The 26,554-nt window shown below is 34.3% G+C and overlaps 1 protein-coding gene across 1 annotated transcript in view; it reads right to left on the bottom strand.

Moving 5' to 3' along the window:
* PKN2 (protein kinase N2) overlaps positions 1 to 26,554 on the bottom strand; it is a 121,765-nt gene that overhangs the window by 19,325 nt on the left and 75,886 nt on the right. Inside the window, exons 7-15 of the mRNA XM_068540246.1 lie at positions 22,852 to 23,037; positions 21,769 to 21,878; positions 5,892 to 6,035; positions 5,496 to 5,571; positions 4,725 to 4,899; positions 4,369 to 4,495; positions 2,174 to 2,304; positions 2,019 to 2,094; positions 1,849 to 1,940 (exon numbers count right to left, since the gene is read on the bottom strand). Of these exons, the coding sequence (XP_068396347.1) occupies positions 1,849 to 1,940; positions 2,019 to 2,094; positions 2,174 to 2,304; positions 4,369 to 4,495; positions 4,725 to 4,899; positions 5,496 to 5,571; positions 5,892 to 6,035; positions 21,769 to 21,878; positions 22,852 to 23,037 (1,117 nt within the window). The remainder of the gene's footprint in view (positions 1 to 1,848; positions 1,941 to 2,018; positions 2,095 to 2,173; positions 2,305 to 4,368; positions 4,496 to 4,724; positions 4,900 to 5,495; positions 5,572 to 5,891; positions 6,036 to 21,768; positions 21,879 to 22,851; positions 23,038 to 26,554) is intronic.

Raw genomic sequence — 26,554 nt, 5'->3', positions numbered from 1 at the left:
TACATGGATTTATAACTGAAGTTAGATGAAGATCACTCATCAACTTTTCACTAAGCCTGGATTAATTTTAAGTAGGGGTAATGTCCCAGGTTCTGGCTAAAGCTTCATCCTCTGATCTGGACATTCTTCTTTAATAGTAATATTAATATTATTCTATCTATATTTAATTAGAAAGTTTTTTCCTACAGAGACGTGGCTCAAAGTAGTAACAATGTAGCAGAAAGTTATATAAACCACCAAGTAATTACCACTTTCCCATTATTAACTGCGGTAGTACCAGTCTCCTATTATTTTAGGATATAAATGAATTTACCATATATGAATCTGGAATAAAGCAAACATTCTTCCAGAAAAGAAAAACATTTGACCTTACTATTATTGTAATAAACAAACTGACAGTGTAATTAAAGGTTTGCTTTAACTACTTATGTAACAGAAATACACAGTTGTTAGCATATACTATAGTGTTCAGAATATTTCATAAATATTATGCAAAATCCTCTCTAAGTAGTTTTAGATCAGAGAAGTTTATTTTGATATAATTGAGAAGTATGAGAAATGGATAAAAAACAAATAGGCAAATCCAAAAGGAAAATATTTTTTTATATAAAGGAAACCCACATCTTTTAAGATCTATCCTAATTCTAAGAACTTCCCATATCATGGAAAAATATTAAAAATAGCAATTTGATATATCTATATGGCACTTAATACAATTCGGTAAGGCAAGTATTACCAAAAAATATACTTTAAAAATAGGTGGGTTAAAAAAAAAAATATGTGGGTTAACTGAGGCTCAAAGATGTTCAGTGAATTGCCCTGGGATCAAATCATTAAGTAAGAAGGAACAATCAGAACTAGAGAAGCCTTCTCACTGATAATCACAGGCTGTTCTCATTATACAGGGCTGTCTTCTATTAATATCAACTGGTGCTTCCTTAAACTGGTGGTTTAAGAAAAATACTACTTCTTCTAAATATCAAATGAAAGCCTCATTCTGTAATAAATATGCCATTTTATTATACAATAATTTCCATGTTGAACCACTCCATTAATTTGAGATAGTCTTTTTAAAGTATATTCTCTAACCTAATTACAATATTATCTCCAAAGTCCTTACATTTCAATAATTGTAGATCAAGAGGTATCCGTATCAATTTACACCCAGAAATGTAAGATGCTGTGATCAAAAAATATCATTTTCAGAAACACAGAGCAAAAAATAGATGTAGGTGCATTTTCAAAAGCAGAATATATTAACCATTCAGTTAACTGAAGATTATTTGTAAATGACATCTTATTACTTCTGTAGTATGAACAGGAAATAGCCTCACCCAACCACAGATGTATAACAGTTCCTATTCCATATAAACCGTTTAACATTTCCAAGTAAAAAAACTTATTAGAATTAGTTTAAACATTTCATCATCTTTCCTTGGTATTCACTCAGCAGTAAAATGTCTTAAGAAGGGGAAGAGGGAGTTAGCTAGAAAGAAAACCATTTAATTAATGCCTACCTTATGCATTAATTTATTTAGTTTCTTTACTTATTACAGTTGACCCTTTAACAACACGGGGGTTAATCTGTGTATAATTTATAGTCAGCCCTCTGTATCTGCAGTTCCTCCACATCTGTGGATTCACCAACCATAGACCATGTAATATTGTAGCGTTTACTGTTGAAAAATATCCATGTTTAAGTGGACCCATGCAGTTGAAACCCCATGTTATTCAACGGTCAACTGTATTAGGAAAATAGAAAGTTTTGTTGTTGCAATACATACACTGATTTTTCACGATAAGCTACATTTTCAGAAAAATAAACAATTTCATTTTTAAAAAACTAACCTGTCTACTTCATCTCGAGCCACAATGTCTCCTTTCTTTAAGGCTTTTATAGCAAACATTTCATTAGTGTGTTTATATTCAGCCAAAAGCACCTGAAATGAGATTAAAATAATTATTTCCCATGTGAGTTATTACTTTTGTAGGCATTCCAAGAAAATTTAAAAGATTACCTTTCCAAAATGTCCTCTACCCAAGACAGCACAACACCGGAAGTCTTGTAGATTAAACTGAAACATTTGTTGAGATCTGAAAACAGTAATGTCAATCAAAATAAGGCAAAAGTATGGGACTAAACATGTAGCAAAGCTGTGTACATATTCTTTACCTTCTGTCCTCAAGTTCATGAATACCACTATATTCTAGGCCTGATTGAGGAATATCAGGCTCATACTCAGATTGAGATTTTGGAAGTAGTCTATTTCTGTCATTCTCAGTATCAAAAACTGTTTCTGAAACCTGTAAAATATTAAACACTCATTAAATCATAGAAACATTCAGAAAACAACTTATTAGGTAAGGATAGTTAAAGAAAAAAATGTTAAAAGTTGATATAAATATGGGTGAGAAAATAAAATTCAGATATTGGATATTCATTTTTATGGTTATTAATTATATATTACTCTTATCTAAAAAAGGTAAAAAAAATGAATACATTGGAAAAAACAAAAACACTAATTTGAAAAGATACATGAGCCCCAATGCTCACAGAAGCACTGTTTACAATAGCCAGTTACACAAAAGCAACCCAAGCGGCCATCAACAGACGACTGGTTTAAGAAGATGTGGTACATACAGATGGCCAATAGGCACATGAAAAGATGCTCATCATCACTAATTATTAGAGAAATGCAAATCAAAACAATAATGGGGTACCACCTCACATCGGTCAAAATGGCCATCATTAAAAAGTCTACAAATCATAAATGCTGGAGAGATGTAGAGAAAAGGGAACCCTCTTACACTACTGGTGGGAATGTATTTAAATTGGTACAGCCATTATGGAAAACAGTATGGAGGTTCCTCAAAAAACTAAAAATAGAGTTGCCATATGATCCAGCAACTCCACTCCTGGGCATATACCCAGATGACTCTCTAATTCAAAAAGATACACGCACCCTTATGTTCATAGCAGCACTATTTACAATAGCCAAGACATGGAAACAACCTAAATGTCCATCAACAGATGAATGGATAAAGAAGATGTGGTAAATATATATATATATATCACACACACACACATACATACAATGGAATTACTCAGCCATTAAAAAGAAATAATGTCATTTGCACCAACATGGATGGACCTAGAGATTATCATGCTAAGCAAAGTAAGTCAGAAAGAGAAAGACAAATACCATATGATATCACTTACATGTGGAATCAAAAATAAAACACAAATGAACGTATCTATGAAACAAAAACAGACTCACAGAGAACAGACTTGTGGTTGCTAAGGGGGAGGGGGTTTGGGGGAGGGAAGGATTGGGAGTGTGGGATTAGCAGGTGCAAACTATTATATATAGGATGGGTAAACAACAAGGTCCTACAACATAGCACAAGGAACTATATTCAATATCCTGTGATAAACCATAATGGAAAGGAATATGAAAAAGAATATATATATGTATAACTGAGTGACTTTGCTATACAGCAGAAATTAAACACAACACTGTAAACCAACTATACTTCAATAAAATTTTTTAAAAATGTATGTGTGTGTATACATACACACACACACACACACACACACACACAATGGAATATTACTCCCCCCAAAAAAGAATGAAATAATGCCCTCTACAGCAACATGGATGGATGTAGAGAATATTATGCTTAGTGAAATAAGTCAGACAAAGAAATAAATACTATATGATATCACTTATATGTAGAATCTAAAAAATAATACAAATGAATGTATATACAAAACAGAAACAGACTCATAGATTTTGAAAACAAACTTGAGCTTACCAAGGGGAGGAGGAAGGGGGGAGGGACAAATTAGGGGTATGGGATTAACAGATACAAACTACTATATATAAAATGGATAAGCAATAGGATATACTGTATAGCACAGGGAATTATACCCATTATCTTGTACTAACCTATAATGGACTAGAATCTGAAAAAACACTGAATCACTATGCTGTACACCTGAAACACAATGTTGTAAATCAACCATATTTCAATTTAAAAAAATGAATACATTACTTTCATCTTACATGCCTTTTCAAAAATCATGTTAACCTAGTTAGAAGATGCACAGTGTTTCAGGCAACATGTCGTCCAATATCAGCCATGCTCCTATGCTCCTAGATTAAGCAGCCTATTCCATCTCTCCTGGCTCATGAGCATCCAGAGGTTTTTATGTTTCATTCACAAGCAACATAAACAACACAGTTCACACAGGCATTTTTTAACTAAAATGTTAAATGAGATGTTTTTAACATCTCATTCACTATGATGCTTTTACTGGTAATTTATCTGGTGAAAAAGAATTATACAAGGTTTAAAATGCCTTACCTGTCCTTGTGTATCCAAATCTCTTAATTCAGCAGATTCATCTATTTCTCCAAGGGAAGAATCACGTGGTGGGGCCAGAGGAGGCTCAGGTTCAAGATCAAAGTCCAATTTGGTTACTGCAGAATCACTTATAAAAGATAAAGCAATTCACCAAAAGCAGTAATCAAAAGTATATATTTTAAATAACTTTACAATTAAGGCAAACAATTTTATTGTTTTAAAAGTAAGCAGAGCACTAGTTTCAAAATAGTATTTGGAAAAAATGAGACTTTTAATAGGCTCACTGTAATCAATATGTACAAATGTCACAATAACTATTTTATAAGAGCAATGCTTAAAAATCTTAAGACACATACCTAGCTGGAGGTGCTAGTTCAGGGATGTGTACATCAACCACTGGCACTGTAGCAGGCACAGGGGCTTGAGGGCTGAAGGTGCCAGAATGATTTACTGTAGGAATAGCTCTTCTCACTAGTCTTCCCCAAGTGGCAATATTAATATTCATTTGAGGAGCTCTGAGAAATGTTTTGCCTGTGGATATTGTAAATAAAGAAAACAGAACAAGTATTTTTTTAATATATTACCAAAAGCCATAATTTAAGAATTCATATTCATCGGTTTATAATTTATGAAGAACAAACAATATTTGTCACTTAAAAAAACAGTTCTTAACTATTTGTTATTAAAGGCTAGTGCAAAAAAGCAAAATCAGTTTTAAAAATAAATACGTAGGAATTGCTCATTTAAGTCTAGTAATGGTATGTGGTTAAGGTTTTAAAAACAGAATTCTTATCTTTTAGAGATACTAACTGTAATATTTATGGATGAATCAATATGATGTCTGGGTTTGCTTCAAATAATCTGAGGAAGTTGTAAGCGATGGAACACAGATGAAACAAAACTGGACATAAGCTGACTGTTGTTGAAGCTGAGTGATGGCACACCGCACTAGTCTCTATACTTACGCATGTTTCAAATTTTCCATAACAAAATTTAGAAGTAAATAATTGAACAAATAAGAAGAAAACACAAAGAAAAGATGGATATCACTTTTTAAATAGTATATACATTTTTAAAGTATTTAAGCTAACACCAAAACACTTTGTACTTGATTTCTCAGTAATTACCTTGTTGTTTCGAAAAAATTTTCTTTTGTCTTTGGAGTTTTGGTCTTCTTTCAATAACTGGATTAAAAAAGGTAACCTGCAGTTAAGAAAATTCAAGTTGACATGACTATAGCATTAGATTTATGGTTCATGAAATTCAATAAACTTGCAAGTTTGAAAACTTAAGAGAATCTGAGATATAATTTAGTTCCATCTCCTCATTTTCTAGATGAGAAAACAGACCTAGAGAGGATAAATGACTTGTCTCAGGGTAACATACCTATTTAGTGGCAGAGTTGAGCCAAGAATTCAAGTTGTCTGCCATTCAGCCTAATACTCTTCCCACTTCTACATCATGTTGCCTACATATATAATTTCAATGGTAGTTATGCATATTTAATAAAATACATTTATTACCTCTGCAAATAAAGTACCCTGCGGTTCCAAATAGAGACACATGCCATGCCGTTGGTTGTCTAAAAAATCTTCTAACCTCAGAAATTTTACAGCACACAGAGATCGCCAATCACGCCAATAAACTGAAATTTCCAGTTCACGTGACTAGAATAATTAAATAAAAAATAAAGAAAACAGGGAACACGTCATTGGACACACATGTGAATAAAATATTACAAAAAATATAAAATACAAATACAATAAACAAAGATAACATACACAACGGTTGCACTATTTTAAAGAGTGCTTTTATAATGTTTCTCTATTATATATTACTTTAACAAACTTACACATTTTAACTAAAAGGAAGACATTCATATTCCAACATTCTCCAGTTAAGGTATTCCTTTTAGATAAAGAATACACAACTGGGAACAATCAATACAGATGAATGACCACCGAAACTCTTTCTTTCCATCTCAGAGCTTCAATCTTTTGGATTTTCCTTCTCCTATTGGCATCATAGGCTGTGCTATTGCTAGACCTCAATGCTCACCTCAAAGAACCCATTTCAAACCTTCTTATTTCTTTATCCCAATGTTGATCAGGAAAAGGTCTGTGAATAGCATTTATTCTCCACTTTCAGTGTGCCACACACTATGCCAAACACTTTAAGAATGTTAGGTCATTTAATCTTCTAAAGAATACCACCAGGTAATAAGACCAGTGATTACAGGGGTCTGTGTAGGTAGGTAGCAAACAGGAAACTAAGTTTTATACAGAAAAATGTTCATTTATTACAACATCAAACACAACAAAACGAAACAAAAAACCCCCCCAAAACCAGGGACAACTTGAGTATTATACCTTATCTACATGAGGGAACACTCTGTAGTCATTAAAAATAATGCTTATGTGGAAAATATATTTAAGGTTTTAACAATCAATTATTAAATGTACTTGTAGAACACAGTTTATAAACTGGAGGTCAAGCCATAAATTGACCTCTACATACAAGTCACAATCTGCATACATTTTAATTATAAAGCATAAGACTTCTCCATTATTTTTTTTTTCAGGATTTTGTGGATCACCCACAAAAAGAGATAAATGTTTTTCCCTTTAGGCTCAACAAAGTAATAAATTACTTCTTTCATATAAAAACTTTCAATTTGTGAACTTATGCATCTTATTATCTAAGCTTCTAGTATGCATAATAAAAAAACCATTTGACTTTAAATAATAAAACTAGTTGATGCAAATGAACACAGAAAACACTTATAAAAAAACAGAACATGAAAAAAATGAGTCAAGACACAATGTGCCAAAAGGTCTCATAGACACTCAGAAAAAAAGGACTAGAAAAAGGTATCTTGGCAGTGAGTATATGAGCTCAGGACTTCCTACCTCATTGCTTCTCTCTGATACATAATTACTATGGGAGAGAATACTTGTCAGGAAAGGGTAAGGATGAGTAGAGGATAATTATTTTATTATTTTAAGATCAGCAAATGGCATTTAGAAGTGGTGGGTATTAATGCTATAATATTCCATTCAAGTTAAAATTTTAAGTATTTTGAAAACAGTTATTTTGGGAAATAAACTGCATAACTGAACCAGGGGTTGGTAATTTAGACTACTTTATTTTAGATTAGAAAAGGAGAGGTCTACTTTCTCCTAACTTCTTCCATGGTATCAGGGAGGAAAACTTGTTATGGATCAGGCAAATGCAAGTGGTATAGATGCTAGGGATGAAATTAGTAATTCTTAAAAGTTCTTATACTTTTCACACTGCTAAAATTGTAAGAGTGTATCTTTCTCTGGATGAGAGCAGGTCAAATCACCTCCTTTATATTTTTTCTAGCCACTCTGGTAAAACTCACATATTAACTCATTTCTCTTTCCTCTGTCTGTTTATTCCATTCTTCAACCTGAAGTACGTTAGAAACACCTGAGATTTGGGATGGAAGGTTATCTTAAGGCCTACATTAGCTTTCCTGGAGTTCTACATGAAATTTTAGGTATAAAGCTCTTTACTTTTTGTTACTTTGCATTGTTCCCTGTATTACTCTCTCTACAATTTAAGGGGGGACAGTGGCTACAGTCCAAAGCAGATTAAGATATTTTATGTCTATTCATAACACTGTTGCATGGAACCCTAATCCTACTTTAACCCCTAACATCTACTGCAATTCAGTAAAGCAGGGATATAGTATCTGAAAAGCAAAGTACCCTCTATATAGGGAAATGTCACTGATATTTATTGAATTTAAATTGCAAGTATGACTGCTCATTTGCTGGCAATTTTCCAGATGAAGCAGGTCCATTCCATAAAGCAAGGGCATGTTTGTAGGGAATGTCAAACCTCAAGAGCAACAAAATTCTACATGGAGTAAAACCACTGCCAAAATAGCTGAGCAGTATGATCTGAGCTAAGTACAGATTGGCAATACTGGCAAACTGTCTCAACTTGTGTTTCATTTTGTCTTATTATGAATCTGAACCTGGGATCAAAGAAGAAACTGTGGTAGAACTAAGGAATCTGTATGGTTTGTCTGAAGTCTCTGGAAGGCCCGAAAGTAAATAGTAACTACTTTTTCTAAAGTAGTTAGCATGATGATTTGATACACATATACAAATATATACTACTAAAGAATTCCTCCCATCTAATTAACACATCTATCACCTATTTTACACACACACACAAAATATTTACATTTGGTAAGAACATTTAAGTTCTGTTCTCTTAGCAAATTTCATTCACACAATATAGTATTATTAACTAGTCACCATTATACACTGCATTATCCATTAGATGCTCAGACCTTATTTACCTTATAACTGAAAGTTTGTACCTTTTTACCAACCTCTCCATACAAACATTTTTCTACTCTTGGTTTCTATGAGTTTGACTTTTTAAGATTTCACATGTAAGTGATACCATGTAATATTTGTCTTTCTCTGTCTGACTTCTTTCACTTAGGATAATGTCCTCAAGGTCCATCCATGTTGTCACAATGGCAGTTTTTCCTTCTTTCTCATGGTTGAATAACATTCCATTGTATATATATACCACATTTTCTTTATCCATTCATCTTTTGATGGACACAGACTGTTTCCAGATATTGGCCATTGTGAATAATGCTGCAATGAACATGGGAGTGCAGATATCTCTTCAATATCCTGTTTTCATTTCCTTTGAATATATACCCAAGAGTTGGACTGCTGGATCATATGGTAGTTCTATTTTTCATTTTTTGAGGAACCTCCATACTGTTTTCCACAGTGGCTGAACCAATTTACATTCCCACCAACAGTGTACAAGGGTTCCTTTTTCTCCACATTCTCGCCAACACTTATCTCTTGTCTTCTTGATGACAGCCATGCTAACATGTGATATCTCACTGTGGATTTGAATTGCATTTCCCTGATGATTAGTGATGTTGAGCACCATTTCATGTCATTCTTGGCCATGTGGATGTCTTCTTTAGAAAAATGTCTATTCAGTTTCTTTGCCCATTTTAAATCAGATTATTTGTTTTTTGTTGTTCTTGCTATTGAGTTGTGCAAGTTCTTTATATATTTTGCAATATTAACTTCTTATCTGATAGATGACTTGCAAATATCTTCTCCCATTCTGTAGATTGCCTTTTCATTTTCTTGATGGTGTCCTTTGCTGTGCACAAGCTTTTTAGTTAGTAACTACTTCTTTTTTTAATTTAATTTTAATTTTAATTTTTGGCCACACTACGCAGCTTGTGGGATTTTAGTTCCCTGACCAGGGATCGGACCCGGGCCCTTGGCAGTGAGAGCGTGGAGTCCTAACCACTGGTTGTCAGGGAGTTCCCAGTAACTACTTCTTAATAAATGGAACTACTGGGTATTTCTTTTGGCCTAGAGATGCACTGTAAAAAAATTACTGGAACACTGAGGATGTTGTGAATCGAGAAAGTTTGGGAACCTCTGATAGGTGAAAATGAGAGGCAGGTTTCACTGCTGAAAAGGAAAGAAAGGGCAAAGAGCAAATTTTCTGCAGCTACTAAAAGAGAGAAAATTATTCAAAGCATGGAAAATTCAAAAACCAAGGAAAGGTGAGATTTGTAAAGGTGCACATGTCAGGTGTCACATTAATTGGTCTCCCCCTTTGATTACTTGGTCTTCTATGGGCTTCTGAGGACAACATAGGCTTGGGAAACATCAACTAGGGTCCCAGCAGTAAAGAGACTGCACACTCAAAAAGAGTTTAAGTTTTTAAAAATTGGCTATTTATGAAGGTAAGATTCAGGTTAAGGAATCAACAAGGACGGGAAGTATCTGAGGATTACCTACAGTAGAAATCTATTACCACTCCTAGCCTGAATGAGCAAGAAGAAACAGTTACCAGAATTCAGTGAGAACTGGGTCTTGGAAAAGGGACTGTCAAACAGGAACTGCAGCCATAGATGAACACTGCTGTAAAAAAGGGAAGGAGAGAAGGAAACAAACACCCTGATTACCCTCTCCTCCTGCCCTTAGATCTTCTAACATTGTCTCCCCTTTCATGTCAGAGCCCACAGATTCAAACTCGCAGCTATCAGCCTCCAGAGACAAAGAGAAGAACAGGGAAGGGAGGCCATCAGAATCTACTATGGGGCAAAGAGAAAACTACCACCTCAGGAAACAGTAATATCTGTTTTCAGTTCAGGAGTTCAATGAGGGTGATTCTCAGCTGGAACTAATGTGACAAAAAGAAGGAAACCTTAGGATCTTTTGGGAAAATGAGAAACAGAGAAGAGTGAGACTGAGATAACGGAGAATACAAAGCTATGACCTCTGCTTGAAAAGTCTGCCCCCTATAGATGTGGGAGCAGAAAAGAAAAGTAAACAATTGTGATACAAACTATTTAGTGCTGTAACAGTTATATATAACTGCACCCTATGTCAATTCACATCCTAGAAAAAGTTCCAAAGACTCCCTATTATTCCAAACCTATTACAAACTTTTCTGCCTCAGTGTATACACATATAGTTCCTATTTCTAATCATGTATCTTATTTCCCAACCAAAACCTACATACCTATAAAGACAAGGTTGAAGGATGCTGTGGGGGCATCAGTAAGGAAATGGTAAAGGGTAACAATAGTTTTAGGGTAAACAGAGAAGAAAATGAAATTTTCTGATGGCCCCTTTCTCAACTCCTTCCTGAAGAATCAAGGGAATGGAAATGTTTGACCAAACATCTAGCTGTGTGGTAACAAAGAAGTAAAAGAGCCAGAGTAACAATGATAACATGAGCTATCATTTACAGCAACACCATTATGTACAAGGTGTTAAACTAGGTGCTTTATGCAGATCTGGTAACAGTTTAGAATACTAAATTTAAGATTTCAGAACAATTCATTGCTAAAATGACAAGGAGCAAAGGTATACTGGGGTTGACGCATTCAAAGAAGTTTGAAATAATATGTTAAATGGGTTGTTGTTTAGATAGTTAGATTTTTTAAATCCCCCATAATGATGACGGGATGTTGGAGTGAAGAACCAAAGTCCTTAAGGATACTGGCAAGTGCCTGGTGGTCAAGAGATGATAGAGGGGTGGGGGGAAAAGACAATTATATATATAGTTCATTGGCTCAGAGGACTCATATAGCCTCAGAGGATACGATGTGTCATTTGATAGTAATAGAATTGGAAGCAGCAAAAGAGGTAAAAAGGGTAAGTATTATTATAGCTCCATTATAAGTTAAAAAACAGCATCTCAAGAATAAAATACCTAGGAATAAACTTACCTAAGGAGGTAAAAAACCTGTACTCAGAAAACTATAAGATACTGATGAAAGAAATCAAAGATGACACAAACAGATGGAGAGATATACCATGTTCTTGGATTGGAAGAATCAACATTGTGAAAATCACTATACTACCCAAAGCAATCTACAGATTCAGTGCAATCCGTATCAAATTACTAATGGCATTTTTCACAGAATTAGAACAAAAAATCTTAAAATTTGTATGGAAGCACAAAAGACCCCGAATAGCCAAAGCAATCTTGAGAAAGAAAAACGGAGCTGCAAGAATCAGGCTCCCTGACTTCAGACTATACTACAAAGCTACAGTAATCAGGACAGTATGGTCCTGGCACAAAAACAGAAATACAGATCAATGGAACAGGACAGAAAGTCCAGAGATAAACCCACGCACCTATGGTCACCTAATCTATGACAAAGAAGGCAAGAATATACAATGGAGGAAAGACTGTCTCTTCAATAAGTGGTGCTGTGAAAACTGGACAGCTACATGTCAAAGAATGAAATTAGAACACTACCTACACCATACACAAAAATAAACTCAAAATGGATTAAAGACCATTCTGAATGTAAAGTCAGATACTATAAAACTCTTAGAGGAAAACATAGGTAGAACACTCTTTTATCGCAGCAAGATTTTTTTCTATTCACCTCCTAGAGTAATGAAAATAAAAACAAAAATAGACAAATGGGGCCTAATTAAACTTGAAAGCTTTTGTACAGCAAAGGAAACCATAAACACAACTAAAAGACAACCCTCAGAATGTGAGAAAATATTTGCCAACAAAGCAACCGACAAATAATTAATCTCCAAAATATACAAATGGCTCACGCAGCTCAATATCAAAAAAAGAAACAACCCAATCAAAAAAATGGGTGGAAGACCTAAATAGACATTTCTCCAAAGAAGACATACAGATGGCTAAAAAGCACATGGAAAGATGCTCAACATCACTAATTATCAGAGAAATGCAAATCAAAACTACAATGAGGTACCACCTCACACTGGTCAGAATGGCCATCATCAAAAAATCTACAAACAATAAATGCTGGAGAGGGTGTGGAGAAAAGGGAACCCTCCTACACTGTTGGTGGGAATGTAAACTGGTACAGCCACTATGGAGAACAGTATGAAGGTTCCTTAAAAAACTGAAAATATAGCTACCATATGATCCAACAATCCCACTCCTGGGCATATATCCAGAGAAAATCATGATTCGAAAATATACATGCACCCCAGTGCTCATTACAGCACTATTTACAATAGCCAGGACATGGAAGGAACCTAAATGTCCATCATGGAGGAATGGATAAAGAAGATGTGGTACATATATACAATGGAATATTACTCAGCCATAAAAAAGTATGAAATAATTCCATTTGCAGCGACATGGACTGGACCTAGAGATTGTCATAGTGAGTGAAGTAGGTCAGACAAAGACAAATATATGATATCGCTTATATGTGGAATCTAAAAAAAGGGTACAAATGAACTTATCTACAAAATATAAATAGAGTTACAGATGTAGAAAACAAACTTATTTGTTTATCAGGGGCTTACCAGGGGGTAAGGAGGGGGGTGGGATAAATTGGGAGATTGGGATTGACATATAAGCAATACTATATATAAAATAGATGATCAATAAGGACAGTACAGCACAGGGAACTCTACTCAATACTCTGTAATGGCCTATATGGGAAAAGAATCTAAAAAAGAGTGGATATATGTATATGTATAACTGATTCAGTTTGCTGTACACCTGAAACTAACACACACTGTAAATCAACTATACTCTAATAAATATTAAAACAAACAAACAAACAAAAAAATAGCATCTCAGATTAAACAATACGCCGAATGTGGGAATTCCCTGGCAGTCCAGTTGTTAGGACTCGGCATGTTCACTGCAGTGGCCTGGGTTCAATCCCTGGTCAGAGAACTAAAATCCTGCAAGCCGCGTGGTACGGCCAAAAACAACAATAATATGCTGAATGTTAGCTCACACATGGAAGAAATTAAAATTTCTTTGTATTCCTATTCTATGGCTTGTTCTATATTAAGATGTTTCACACCCCATTTAGATGTTTGCATGCATTTTTATCCTTTTATAGGGAGGAAAGCATCTTGCTCATCATCATGGTTTCTATGAGGAATAATTTTCATTTTTCTCCTAAATATCTGGGTCTCTACCTTAACCCTCTTATTCATCTCCTGGAGTGAGTTATCTGATAAAAGACTGGGAGAGAAACTGGACATGAATAATCCAGTCCATTTCTTCCTTTTTTCCTTGAGAGCCGGGCTGTTAAATGGAAGTATACAATTTGTTTTTCTCTGCTATGCCTTAAGTTTTATATGGGCTGGAGCCCACAATGATCTAAGGGACTGAGTATAGCCCCATTATTGTTGCACACCCAACCACACTTTCAAATATCAGCTCATAATGACATTTTACTTTCCATTAGTCACACCTTTCTTTCTTTTAACTAGTTCAGAACTTGGGTAAGGAAGAGCCCCACATACAAAACTTCCAATCTTCTTCTTAATGGCTCATTTTAAGACAGCCAAGGATGGCCACACATTTCACCAAATCTGCAATACGATAAACAGAGATTATGAAATGGATCTCAGGAGAAATAAAGACAATTCAGGGAGAAGAAAACATAAAAAAATTGATATCCTCTAAAATGTAAGAGAGGATATTATCCCCATGAGAGGAAAACAAGATATTTAAAAGAATAAACTTTTAGAAATTAAAAATATAATATCAGATATAAGTTTGTCAATCAAGTCTTGGCAAATAAAAGTATCAAACTTTCCCAGAAAGCAGAACAAAAAGACACACTGACAGACAATAGATAAAAGATAAGAAAATCAGAGGATCAATCTAAAAGGTTCAACTAGCAAGAGAGACACTGAAAATGAAGAGGAAATTCTCAAATAAATGCAATTTCTCAAATCTGAAGAATGAGCTTTCAAAACTGAAGGTGCCACACAGTACCTATCACAAAGAGTGAAAACCACCTACACCTAAGGTACACCATTGTGAAATCACAAAATCCCAGGGGAAAAAAGATAAAAATCTTAAAATCTTTAAAAAAGAAAAAGCAAATCAAAATCAAGGATTAGAAATCAAAGACACATAAGCAATCTCAACTACAATACTAGAACTACAATTCCTTAAAATTCTTAATGAAAATAATCTCCAACCTAGAATTCTAGACTCCAAGTGTGACAGCAGAATAAAGATATTTCAGATATGCAAGATCTCTAAAACTTTCATTCACTCTTTTCTCAGCATGTAAATGTGGGATTTGATCCACCAAAATGAGGAAGTAAAACAAGAAAGCTGAAAGAGAAATTCAAGACTCAGGTGATCCAATAGGATTATGGTGAAAGAGAGTCTCAAGATAAAAGCTATATAGCAGTCATTTAAATTGGAGCAGAAAGATGTAAGGCTCCAGAAAGGATGTTGCTAGGGAGTAGAGTGGGCCCAAGGATGACTGACAGCTTGCTGATACAACTGCCTACATAGAGTTATTCTAGAGTCCTTCTGGAGATCCTGGTGATAAAGGATAGGTGTATAGAAAACTAAGCAAAGCAAAACAAAATAAGCAATTTAAAAAAGGGCAATTATTTGCCCAAAGGGGGTCTTGGTACTAAAAAGAGAATGTAATCATGGTATGGAATATGGTTCATCTGTAAACAATATTTACATAGTCATAATAATGTAAACACTAAGTTACTGATTTAACCTAATTATTTGGAAGAATGAGGTTAGGAGTGTGGATGGTTTAAGAGTAGTATGTATAGGCAATTTCTGAAAATGTGAAACCAATAAATAATAAGAATCCCTTGAGTTCTTGGATACCTTAGCCTCTCACTCCTACCAATATCTACAATCTTTCCACAATCTCAGCTGTTTGAATCCTTCTCTCTGACCATCACCTCCTAACATTCTACTAGCTCACTCTTTCTAGTTCCTCAGTATCCACTGGTCCTTCAATGCTACTGTTACTTCTCATCTATTAACCCTATTACATTTTTACTGGCTCTCACTACCTTAGATGTTCTCTTCTTCCTTTTCCATTGAGCAGTGAACATTCTCTAGTACTCTGCTCTTAACAGAACTGGCTCCTGCTAAAATTTTTCTAAGTTTCAGTTCATCCTGTTTCTAATATTGATAAAGGTGGTTCTCTATTACATTAGCAAAGTTAATCAAAGGGAAATGTGAATGGGAAAAGGTTAGATATAAAGGGTCTTGCTTTTTATTTCAATCTCTCATGGGAGGATTAAACTTTTACAGCAGGAGGGCTGAGGGAATTCAGAAAAAATGTGAAATTACATAGCTACTGTGTTTATAATAAACATTAAGAAAGACCAATTTTTACAGGAAAATATAAAAAGGGTAACCTGATAACAGAAAGAACACAGAACTGACAGGACACTTCAGAATCCTAGATTATAGCTTAGGCTAGTTATTTAACCCTTAGGCCATAATAATATCCTTATTAATCTGTAAAATGAGGGGGCTGGATTACACCAGCGATTTTCAAAAGTTTTTTTTTTTTTTAAAGTGGCAAAATCCAAATGACATCTTATCCAGAATCTCAAAACAAAAAGAAAAAAAAAGGGTCTGTGTTGCCATCTGAAATAATTCTGCAGAGCCCTGAGCTCCCAGGAACATAACTGAACTTTTCTCTATCATTCTAGATCTAGATAATTTCTATAGTATCTCAAAACTCAAAAAAGACCTATCCGGGTGTTCCCTGGTGGCCCAGTGGTTAGGATTCTGGGCTTTAACTGCCATGGCCCGGGTTCAGCCCCTCGTTGGGGAACTGAGATCCCACAAGCCACGTGGCATGACCAAAAATAAAAAATAAATAAATAAATAAAAAGACCTATGAATTTTTGTATTTTGGAAAGGATAGAAACAGTATAGACAACTTAGTTCCAGAATGTCATAGGAAAGAAACTTGACATTTGAGGCAAAATGCTGAGCATGAACATGTCAGTTTAAAATAATATTTTCTATAAATGTTTCTATAAACATCTTCTATAAATAAATATTTTATAAGTATAAGGAATAAAGTAAAAGACTAAAAAAGCACAAAAAATGTAAAAGTAAAATGTACTGTGTAAACAGAAGGATTTATCACAATAAGGAATGTGGCCTCCAAAGAGGAGCTTATAATCCAATTAGGGATACATAACATGCATATCAGGAACTCAGAAGGTCTAACTGGCCTCAGGGAGAATAGCTTTACTTAGCTATGCAGTGTCTTCAACGTTTTTAAGGGAGGATTACTCCAAAGTGGGAAGAAAGTCTGATGCCATGAAGAAGAAAACAATTTTAGGTGAGGATTAAAAGTGCAAGTAAAAACAACCAATCAACAGTTATCAGTCTAGTTTTCTAAGCTTGTAGCTTGGGTAATATTAAATTATTTTCTCTTTACCAGGCTTTCATCGTCTTCTGCTGTTTCCTCCTTTTTGCCACTAACTTTCTATCTCATACAAATCACCACAGAGGAAAGAGCATTTTGAAGGACACTCGAGGTCTAGTACCAGCTCTGAAATTTATCAATATGTAATCACTCTGGTTCTCTGTTTCCTTAAGTATAAAATGATGGCAAGTCACTTAACTACTTTTAAGTTCTATTTTAAATACAAAACTCTAATAACCTGGCTACAAGAGAAATTTTCTAACCAGCCATTTTCCCTTTAACAATAAATGTCTTAAATTTCATTTTGATCATAACACTCGTTAAAATCCTATAATTACTTTAAATAGGCTCTGAAATGAAAGAAAATGACATTCAACCAGTTAATTTCCCATTACTTAACATGCTCGTCCATTATACTCAAATTCATAGCCACACGTCACAGCCTAGGGCTAAAGAAAGAACTAAAGTCATTGAGTAGCTAAATGTGCCAGGCAACACAAAGCATTTCTTCTTAACAGTCCTGTAAGGATTATATTTTATCCCCATTTTAGAGATTGTGAAATAAATGCCCAGTAGTAAGGTTATGGATCTTGTCTACCATCAAATATCTAATAAGTAAATGAATCCAGTTTGCCTGGCTTCAAGACCAATGTTATAGCAAACCTATTAATTTAAGAATGAATGGAAACTGAAACATTTTAGAGTCATGAATATTTACATGTATTCACAGTATAGAAGGAAGATGCAAATATAACAAGACATGTATATAATGATATCCATATACACTAACAACCTCAACTGCATTTCCCTCTCTGGTGGGCTTGACTGAATTATATTGGTCTAACTATTTAATTAAACAGCTAATTTACAGCATGGAACAATGCTAGTTCCAGCAAATATCAGAGCTGAAAAAAAATCAGAGTTGACAAAGAGAAAATATCAGACTTGAAAAAAATCTTGGAAGTGTAATCTTTTTCTGATACAACAATTCCCTTAAATCTCTCTTATATAAGTTGCTCATTCAACTTTATTGAGAGAGCCTTAAGAAACTAAAAATAGAGCTACCATATGATCCTGCAATCCCACTCCTGGGCATTACCCGGAGAAAAACATGGTCCGAAAGGATACATGCACCCCAATGTTCACTGCAGCGCTGTTTACAATAGCTAAGACATGGAAACAACCTAAATGTCCATCAACAGAGGAATGGATAAAGAATATGTGGTACATATATACAATGGAATATTACTCAGCCATTAAAAATAATGAAATAATGCCATTTGCAGCAACACGGATGGACCTAGAGACTGTCATAGTGAGTGAAGTAAGTCAGACAGAGAAAGAGGAATATTGTATGACATTGCTTATATGTGGAATCTAAAAAAAAAAAAAGATACAAATGAACTTATGTGCAAACAGAAACAGACTCACAGACTTAGAGAACTAATTTATGGTTACCAGGGGGGCAGGGTGGGAGGGAGGAATAGTTAGGGAGTTTGGGATTGACATGTACACACTGCTATATTTAAAATGGATAACCATCAAGGACCTACTGTATAGCACAGGGAACTCTGCTCAATATTCTGTAACAACCTACTTGGGAAAAGAATTTGAAAAAGAATACATACATGTATATGTGTAACTGAATCACTTTGTTGTACACTTGAAACTAACACAACTTTGTTAATCAACTATACCCCAATATAAAATAAAAAGTTAAAAAAAAAACTTTACTGAGCGAGAACTTACTACAGCAGCTCAGTTCATTTTTTAATAGTACTATTCTTTGTACTGAAATGAAATCTGCCATCATTGACTTCTGCTTTGTCTTCCACACCCACAAAGTATACAGTCAATCCAAGGATGGAAGGAACATGTACTACAGCTTACCACTTGCCCCTTTTCCAAGCATTTGGCAAACACTGCTACTTGATCAGCATAAACAAGGACCCATCCAGTAAACCTTGACAGTGAGCTCCAGAAAGTTACTACCAATCCATCAGAGTCAACACACACAAATGGAAATATCATTGCTATCACTAGTTTAATTCTTGTTTTACATGTTCCTCCTTTTAACTTTAAAGACAGTTACCAAATCTTTGTTAAATCTCTTCTTTAATAGATTTTAAATCCCACTTTCCTTCAACTGTTCCATATGTAACAGGATTTTCATCATCTCACCATTCCAGCAACTCTTCACTGGATAAGCTTTTATAAGGTTAAGATCCGATCTAGGGTATGATCTGATCCAACCCAGATTTTTCTATTTCTCTTTGGCAAACCTTCCTTCTCCTCCTATACTTGGAATACTACTTAAGATTTGATTGTTAGACCTTTTTTTTCTTTCTTTATAAACTCTTTCCCATTATGGGCTGCTAACTCTTTTATTAGCTTCTATATTTATATTATTTCTATTTGATCATCTAAATCAGATGATGAAAAATCCCCTATTAAAAGCCCTTCAACTATCTTCTAATTTATTGATTATAAAGACCCTAGTAATCTGACACCCACCTACATCTGCTATTTTACTTCTTTACACTGATCTCTGTTCATGATTTTTATTCTTACAACACATCAAGTTTTCTCCTACCCCAAGGTGTTGTATGTTTTTTCTCCTTTGCTGGGAACACCCTACCTGGATCTTTTTAAGTCTGGCAACTTTCCCCCCATCGGGTTTCAAGTCAAACGTAGCCTCCTCAAAGAGACTTTCCCTTATTATGTCCTCTACCTAAAATAGCCCCCACCCCCTTCTTTACAATACCTTATTTACTTCCTTCATTGCACTTGAAGATTTAAAAAAAAAAACTTGTTAACTATTTGTCTTCCCTCATTAGAATATAAGGTCGATAAATATAGGGACTTTGACTATTTTGGTCAATCATAACCAGCATCTAGAATGGTGCTTGACACAGAACAGAAAATCACTGACTATTAAGCCTACGAGTTCCATTACAGCAATTCCTACATATATCTCTTTCTTTCTATTCCTACTGCCACATTTTACTTCAAGTTCTCTTCACCTTACAGTTGCAGCACTGGAGTAACCTCCTGCCAATTTATATGCCTTTAGTCTCTATTCTCTCAAATTCATTCTTCATACATACCCCAAGATCAATTTTTCTATTATGTCTCTCTCATCCCCACTACCAACAAGTATAAGGACCTTAGCCTAGTATTCAATGTCGTCAACATCTTTTTAACTGAAATCATACACAGTTTCAGACGTAATGGTAAAAAGTCTGCAAATAATCAGACATATACTGAGAAGCCACTGAGGTATAAGTTCCTTGAGGAAATCTTGAGAGATCTTGTTTATATTGTTTGTTGCTAATCTATCACCTGGAAGTGCCTGGAATACAGTATGCATCAATGAATAAATGAACAAATAATTTCATAATAATTTTTAATGAATTAAATGAATGATCCTAAACTAGAGAATGAATGCCTAGATGAAAGTATTATTCTTTGAAGATGAGTCTGGTTCTCAGACACATGGAGATTAGTTAGTAAATTACTTTAGTAAAAATAGCCAACATTAATTGAGTTCTTACCACTAGCCTAAGATTTTTACATGGATTTAATTCTCACACATTTCAGTGAGGTAGATAGTATTAAAGATAAGGAAACTGGTATACATAAAAAGTTAAGCATTTTGTTCAAGTACATTTAATATTTAAGTGTCAGACACAGTATCTGAACCAAGAAAAGCAATGATGAGGGCCTGATTAAGATACTGGCTGTGAGACAGAAAAAAATAAACTGGAAAAAATATTTTAAAAGTAGAGGCCAGAGCAGTAATTGCCACCTCACATCATCATTAAGCACTATAAATCTGCTCTCACTAATATATGTAATTTTGATTTTATTTTATTTTTTTATATTTGAATTTTATTTTAGTTTTTTATACAGCAGGTTCTTATTAGTCATCCATTTTATACATATTAGTGTATACATATCAATCCCAATCTCCCAGTTCATCACACCACTACCCCCCCACCACCCCCATATATGTAATTTTTAAAATGACATATGTACCATCAATCTGAATACTAAACAACAAAAAGCTTAATATCTTTCTTATTTTTTAGATAAAATTATGATTAAGTTTTAATATTTTCTTCCCACACCCCAACGGATAGATTAGAATCTAAATAATAAAGTTATCATCGTGGATTTAAATCTACTGTGGACCAAGTTAACTTCTGCTGGGTTCTACAGCTACAGATTGCATTCTAGCCACTCACATTATTCATGAAAGCCACTGAGATACAAGGAGGAATGGTTGTCTGAGCACAATAGCTCACTTCAAATCCAGCTTTGATAATATAACCAACAAGTGGTGAGTCAGAAGAATCACCTTAGTGGTCAGAGAGCACAATATTAAAATAAAAAAAAAAAATTTCAATATTAGATGTCACCTGATTGCTGATCTTTCAGGGTAGTACAAAGTATACATTTTCAAATCACTGCACAAATGAAAACTCCTGCAGCAATCTGATAAGGTAGATTTATGTATACCTCATCAGATGAGAAGGGTCAAAAATACCTAGGTCCTTCTTATATGCTGTTAAGAATAAAACTTACCAAAGTCTTATAAAACATAAAATTTACATTAAAAATGAATTATAAATATAATGAAAATTCAAGTAAAAAGTTTCTCATCTTACCCTGTCTAGTTCCAGTGTAAACTTCTGGTCCCACGACTGATTGGAAATGGGTTTCCAGCTAGTTTGACCAACCACAGTATTATCTAGCTTCAAAACTGCACAGACATCATCTGTAATTACAATTTAAAACTTGCTTAAATATTTTAAAACCTTTAAAATAGAAATGCCACTGTTTAATATCAACAAAAGTCTTATGATCCTTTGAAAATAAGTTTTTCTTACTCACTACTGAAGCTTTTGAATCTTAAATGGCTAGTTTTATATATACACTCCCACTAGACCCTCCCAAGTTATCCTTTGTGTTTCACAAAAACACAAATAGTAATCGCTATTTCGTTTATATTAAAATGTAACTGAAAGGACTAACAAGTGACCAGTAATTGTTTGTCACGTGTGTGTGTATTTACATATCAATATCAGTCATCCAGTTTTTCTCCCTCTACATTTGCTATTTATTAATGTTGTTACCTTAAACAATTTTTATTTTCACATTTTTCCTAAAGTCTCTCTCTATATACAGGAAAGCACAGACATACTGTACTAGGTTGAATTGTCACATGCCTTTCCCACCAGTTGTATAATTACATCATAGTTTATGATTACTTTAGAGTGTCTCCAAAGTACTTCATAAACCTCTCCCATTTTACTTTACCACCTTTACCCACTGCCCCATTTCAGTTTACTTCTGGGACACAGTCCTAGTTAAACATGTTTAGTTCAGTGGTTAGCTATCAAAATTTCAACGTTAGTTTAGAGGTGTCATTATACCATTAAAAGAATCAAGATGTGACACAAAGAGTTTGACATAAAGAGTGATGTTCAATATTTCATTACTCCAAAAGAATTAATGTTATATGTCATTCAGTTTTCTAACATATTTTCAGCAGGGTAAATTTTGTAGCCTTTTAAATTTTCTTGTCATTATAGCTTTTGATATTTTAAATTTAAATTACGGAAATCATAATTTTAAAGTTTGTTGTCCAACTCTGACTCTTCTCACTCTTCTCTGTCCCCACTGCTCAGCCCTTTGTATAGGCCCTTTAATTTGTTATATGATTGTTAAAAAAAATCTGATTACTGAACTGGATAAGTCATCTGTTTTTAGGAGATTTCGACTACTTCCACTTTTACTTTTACTCGTTCTGCTCATGAAAGATGATCTGGTTTCACTTGGACTCCAACCAGGTAGTGCAACCGATGCTGCTTTTGACCGTCCGGGGACATTCTCTAGGATATCTTGACAGCCCATTAGACGAACTTCCAAAGTACCTGTAGCATGAACAAATATCAAATAAGAAAACATCAATACTCAACATATAAAATTATGTCGTTGTTACCTATTCAGAAATAGGGGGGAAAAATATCTGCTAAAATAACAAAATCTCTTCTTCCAGAGCATCTTCGAGGTAACTATCATCTTTACTGCTTTATTTAGAGAAACCTATTAAAAACTCTTAATTAATTAAAACAACTATAAAAAAATGTATAGAAAGAACAGCACCAGCCAAAAGCTATTTGTCGGGCATAGAACAACACTAGTTACATAAACTTCTTGTGTATCTGAATACTCATTTCTATAATTCCATGGAAAACTCACAGAATTATGTGGATAAAACATGTGGGAGGGTAAACATAAAACAAAATAATATGCCTACTAAAATAAACATAAAGAAATTAGAAACAAGGAAATATGACAATGTAAATAACAGTTGTGTTTAATAGCTATATAGTTAACACAGAAAAGGACTATAGGGGTTTTTTTTTGGCATAAGTAGATGGATTTCTGTTCTATTTGAGATGTAAAATAACATTATCTTTTCACTTTAATAGTTTAGTTAGTCAAATAATTATGGGCTATAATTATCTAAGCATAAAGTAATTGTAATTTCCTTAGGCAAATACATACTAAAAGTGTTCAAATGGAAACGAGTAACTGTGAGCTTAGCCATCTGGAGATATGGCTTTGTCATCATTTGGGCTAGACTTAGTGTACTAAAATTTAAAATGGTGCTTCAGTATTAAAATTTTAGATACTGCCCATAGTATAGCACTTTAGGAAGAGTATTTCCTGGTAAAAGCTGTCCCATTAAACTTAAATAATTAAAACTTAATTTTATTTAAAGTTTTTAATTATTTAAAAGTAACCAAAGGACTCTTTCAACAAAGTAAAAAAGTCTGTATTTAATCTCAACTCAACCAAAAAAAAAAAAAATCAGACAAAAAATATGAAAAAAACAGTGTTAAAGAAAAGGGACATCAGGCAATGAAGAACAGTGATCCCTGAGAGAAGAGTCCTAAGATTGCTTACTGCCTTGAGAATATCTAGGACACAGCACAGGGAGGGAGAACTCAGGTGGAGCCAAGTGGACTACCTGAGTTAAGGAGACAGAACTGAGAGTATTGAGACTGAACTGACTGAGGTGGCTAGATTTCACAGGCAGAGTAAAGGAAAAAATACAGCTGTCCAGAGACAGAATCCCTGAGATGTGCAGAAGGTTCTCCAGACCAAGTAGTCAGTCTTGCCCCAGGAATAGAGAATAATTACCCTTAGACTAAATGATGCTCTAGCCCCACATAACAAATCTTAAAAGCATTACCCAAAAGATCAAACTGTTTCCAAGTAACCTAACTATGACCCAGAACAAAGCTCAAAAATATCTGTAATATTTGTAGGAATACAAAAATACCCAGTACCTAACAAGCTAAAATTCCAAATGTCTGGCATTTAATCAGAGATTACCAGGTATATTTGTTTTCTATTGCTGCATTACCAATTATCACAAACATAGTGGCTTAAAACAACACCCATTTGTTATCTAACGGTTTTGTAGGCCAGAGTTTGAGTGGGCTGGTCTGCACTCTATGTCAAAGATCTCATAAGGCTGAAATCATTGTGTCTGCCAGGCTAGGCTCTTATCTGGAAGTTCTAAAGAAGAACCTGCTTCTAAGCTCATTCAGGGTATTGGCAGAATCTAGTTTCCTGCAGCTGTAAGAATAGGGATCCTATTTCCTTGCTGGCTGACAGCCAGGGGCTGTTTTCAAGTTCTAGAGCTGACCTGCATCCCTCATCATGTGACCCCCTCATCTCTATGCCAGCAATGGCACATAAAATCCTTTTTATGATTCATATCTGACTTCCCCTTCTGCCACTGGCCAGAGAAAATTTTCTACTTTTAAGGGGCTCATGTGATTATATTAAACCAACCCAGATAACTATCCTTTACGATAACTCAAAGTCAACTGATGAGTAACCTTAATTACATATGCAAAAATCTCCTTTGCCATATAATGTAATATTATCACAGAAGTGATACCCCATCATATTCATGGGGGAGGGATTCTAGGGGTCATTCTTAATATTCTGCCTATCACACCAGGGAAGCAAAGAAACAGAAAAGTGGGACCCATTAAAAAAACAAAATCAAATGAAAACCAATACAAAACTGATATAAATGTTAGGAGTAGCACACATTCACACAGTTATTATAAATATATTCCATCTGTTCAAAAAGTTGAATAGGGACACCGAAGAAATCAGAAAAACACAAAACAAATTTCTAGAGATGAAAATAACATTGAGATTTTTTAAAAAACCCAAAAAACTGGATGGGATTGGTGGCACATTACACATTGCAAAAGTAGAGGCTAGTGAACTTGAAGCTAGAGCAATAGAAATGATCAAAAATACAAGACAGAAAGTAAAGACTTGGAGGGCAAAAACAACAACAAAAAACCAGCACATATGTGAGCTGTGAGTTTAACTTCTAGTGGCCTAATACATGTGTACTTGAAGTCCCTGATGAAAAGCAAAGAGGATAGGGAACAGAAAATATATTTGAAAAAATAATGACTGAAAAGTTGCCTAATGTAGTGAAAACTATAAATCCAAGAAGTATCCAAGAAGTTCAATGAACACCGAGCAAAAGAAAAATAAGTAAATTACACCAAAGCATAACATAATTAAATTTCTCAAAACAAACGATAAGAGAAAGTATTAAAAGCAGCCAGAAAAAATGACATGTACATATAAGATTAGGACAGCAGCAGATTTCTCATTAGAAACAATGAAAGCAAGACAGAGAAGCAATATCTTTAAAGTACTGAGGAAACAAACCATGAACTTAAAATTCTAAGCCTACTGAAAATTTATTTCAAAAATGAAGCTTTTTCAAATATAAAAATGGATAAAGAACCCATTATCAGCAAATTACCATGTGATCCATCCACACAATTCCTAGGTATTTATCCCAGTGAAGTGAAATCTATGTTTACACAAAAACTATACAGGGATCTTATTAGCAGCTATATTTGAAAAAAGTACAAAATGGAAACAACCCAAGTATCAATCACAGGTGAATGGATAAACAAGTTATGGTATATTCACACAATTGAATACTACCAATAATAAACAGAAAAGAACTACTGATACATGCAACATAGACAAATATCAAAAGAATTATTCAGAGTGAAATGGCCAGATTCCCACCCCCAACAAAAAAAAGAGTATGCACTGTATGATTCAATTTATATAAAATTCTACAAAGTGAAAACTAATATCTAGTGACAGAAACAGGCCAGTGATTGCCTGGGGACAGGTGTGGGGAAGGAAAGCATAAGAAGAGCAAGAAAGAGAGATTACATAGAGGCACATGAGGATACTTTTGGGGATGATGGATATAATTATCTTGATTGTGGTGATGGTTTCAAGACTTTAAATAGATGATGAAACTTGTCAAATTATACACTTTAAATATGTGCAATAAAACTGTTCTAAAAACTGGATATT

The sequence above is a fragment of the Eschrichtius robustus genome, chromosome 3 (assembly GCF_028021215.1).
Source record: "Eschrichtius robustus isolate mEscRob2 chromosome 3, mEscRob2.pri, whole genome shotgun sequence".
NCBI lineage: Eukaryota > Metazoa > Chordata > Mammalia > Artiodactyla > Eschrichtiidae > Eschrichtius > Eschrichtius robustus.
This window is presented reverse-complemented; position numbering and strand designations above follow the sequence as displayed.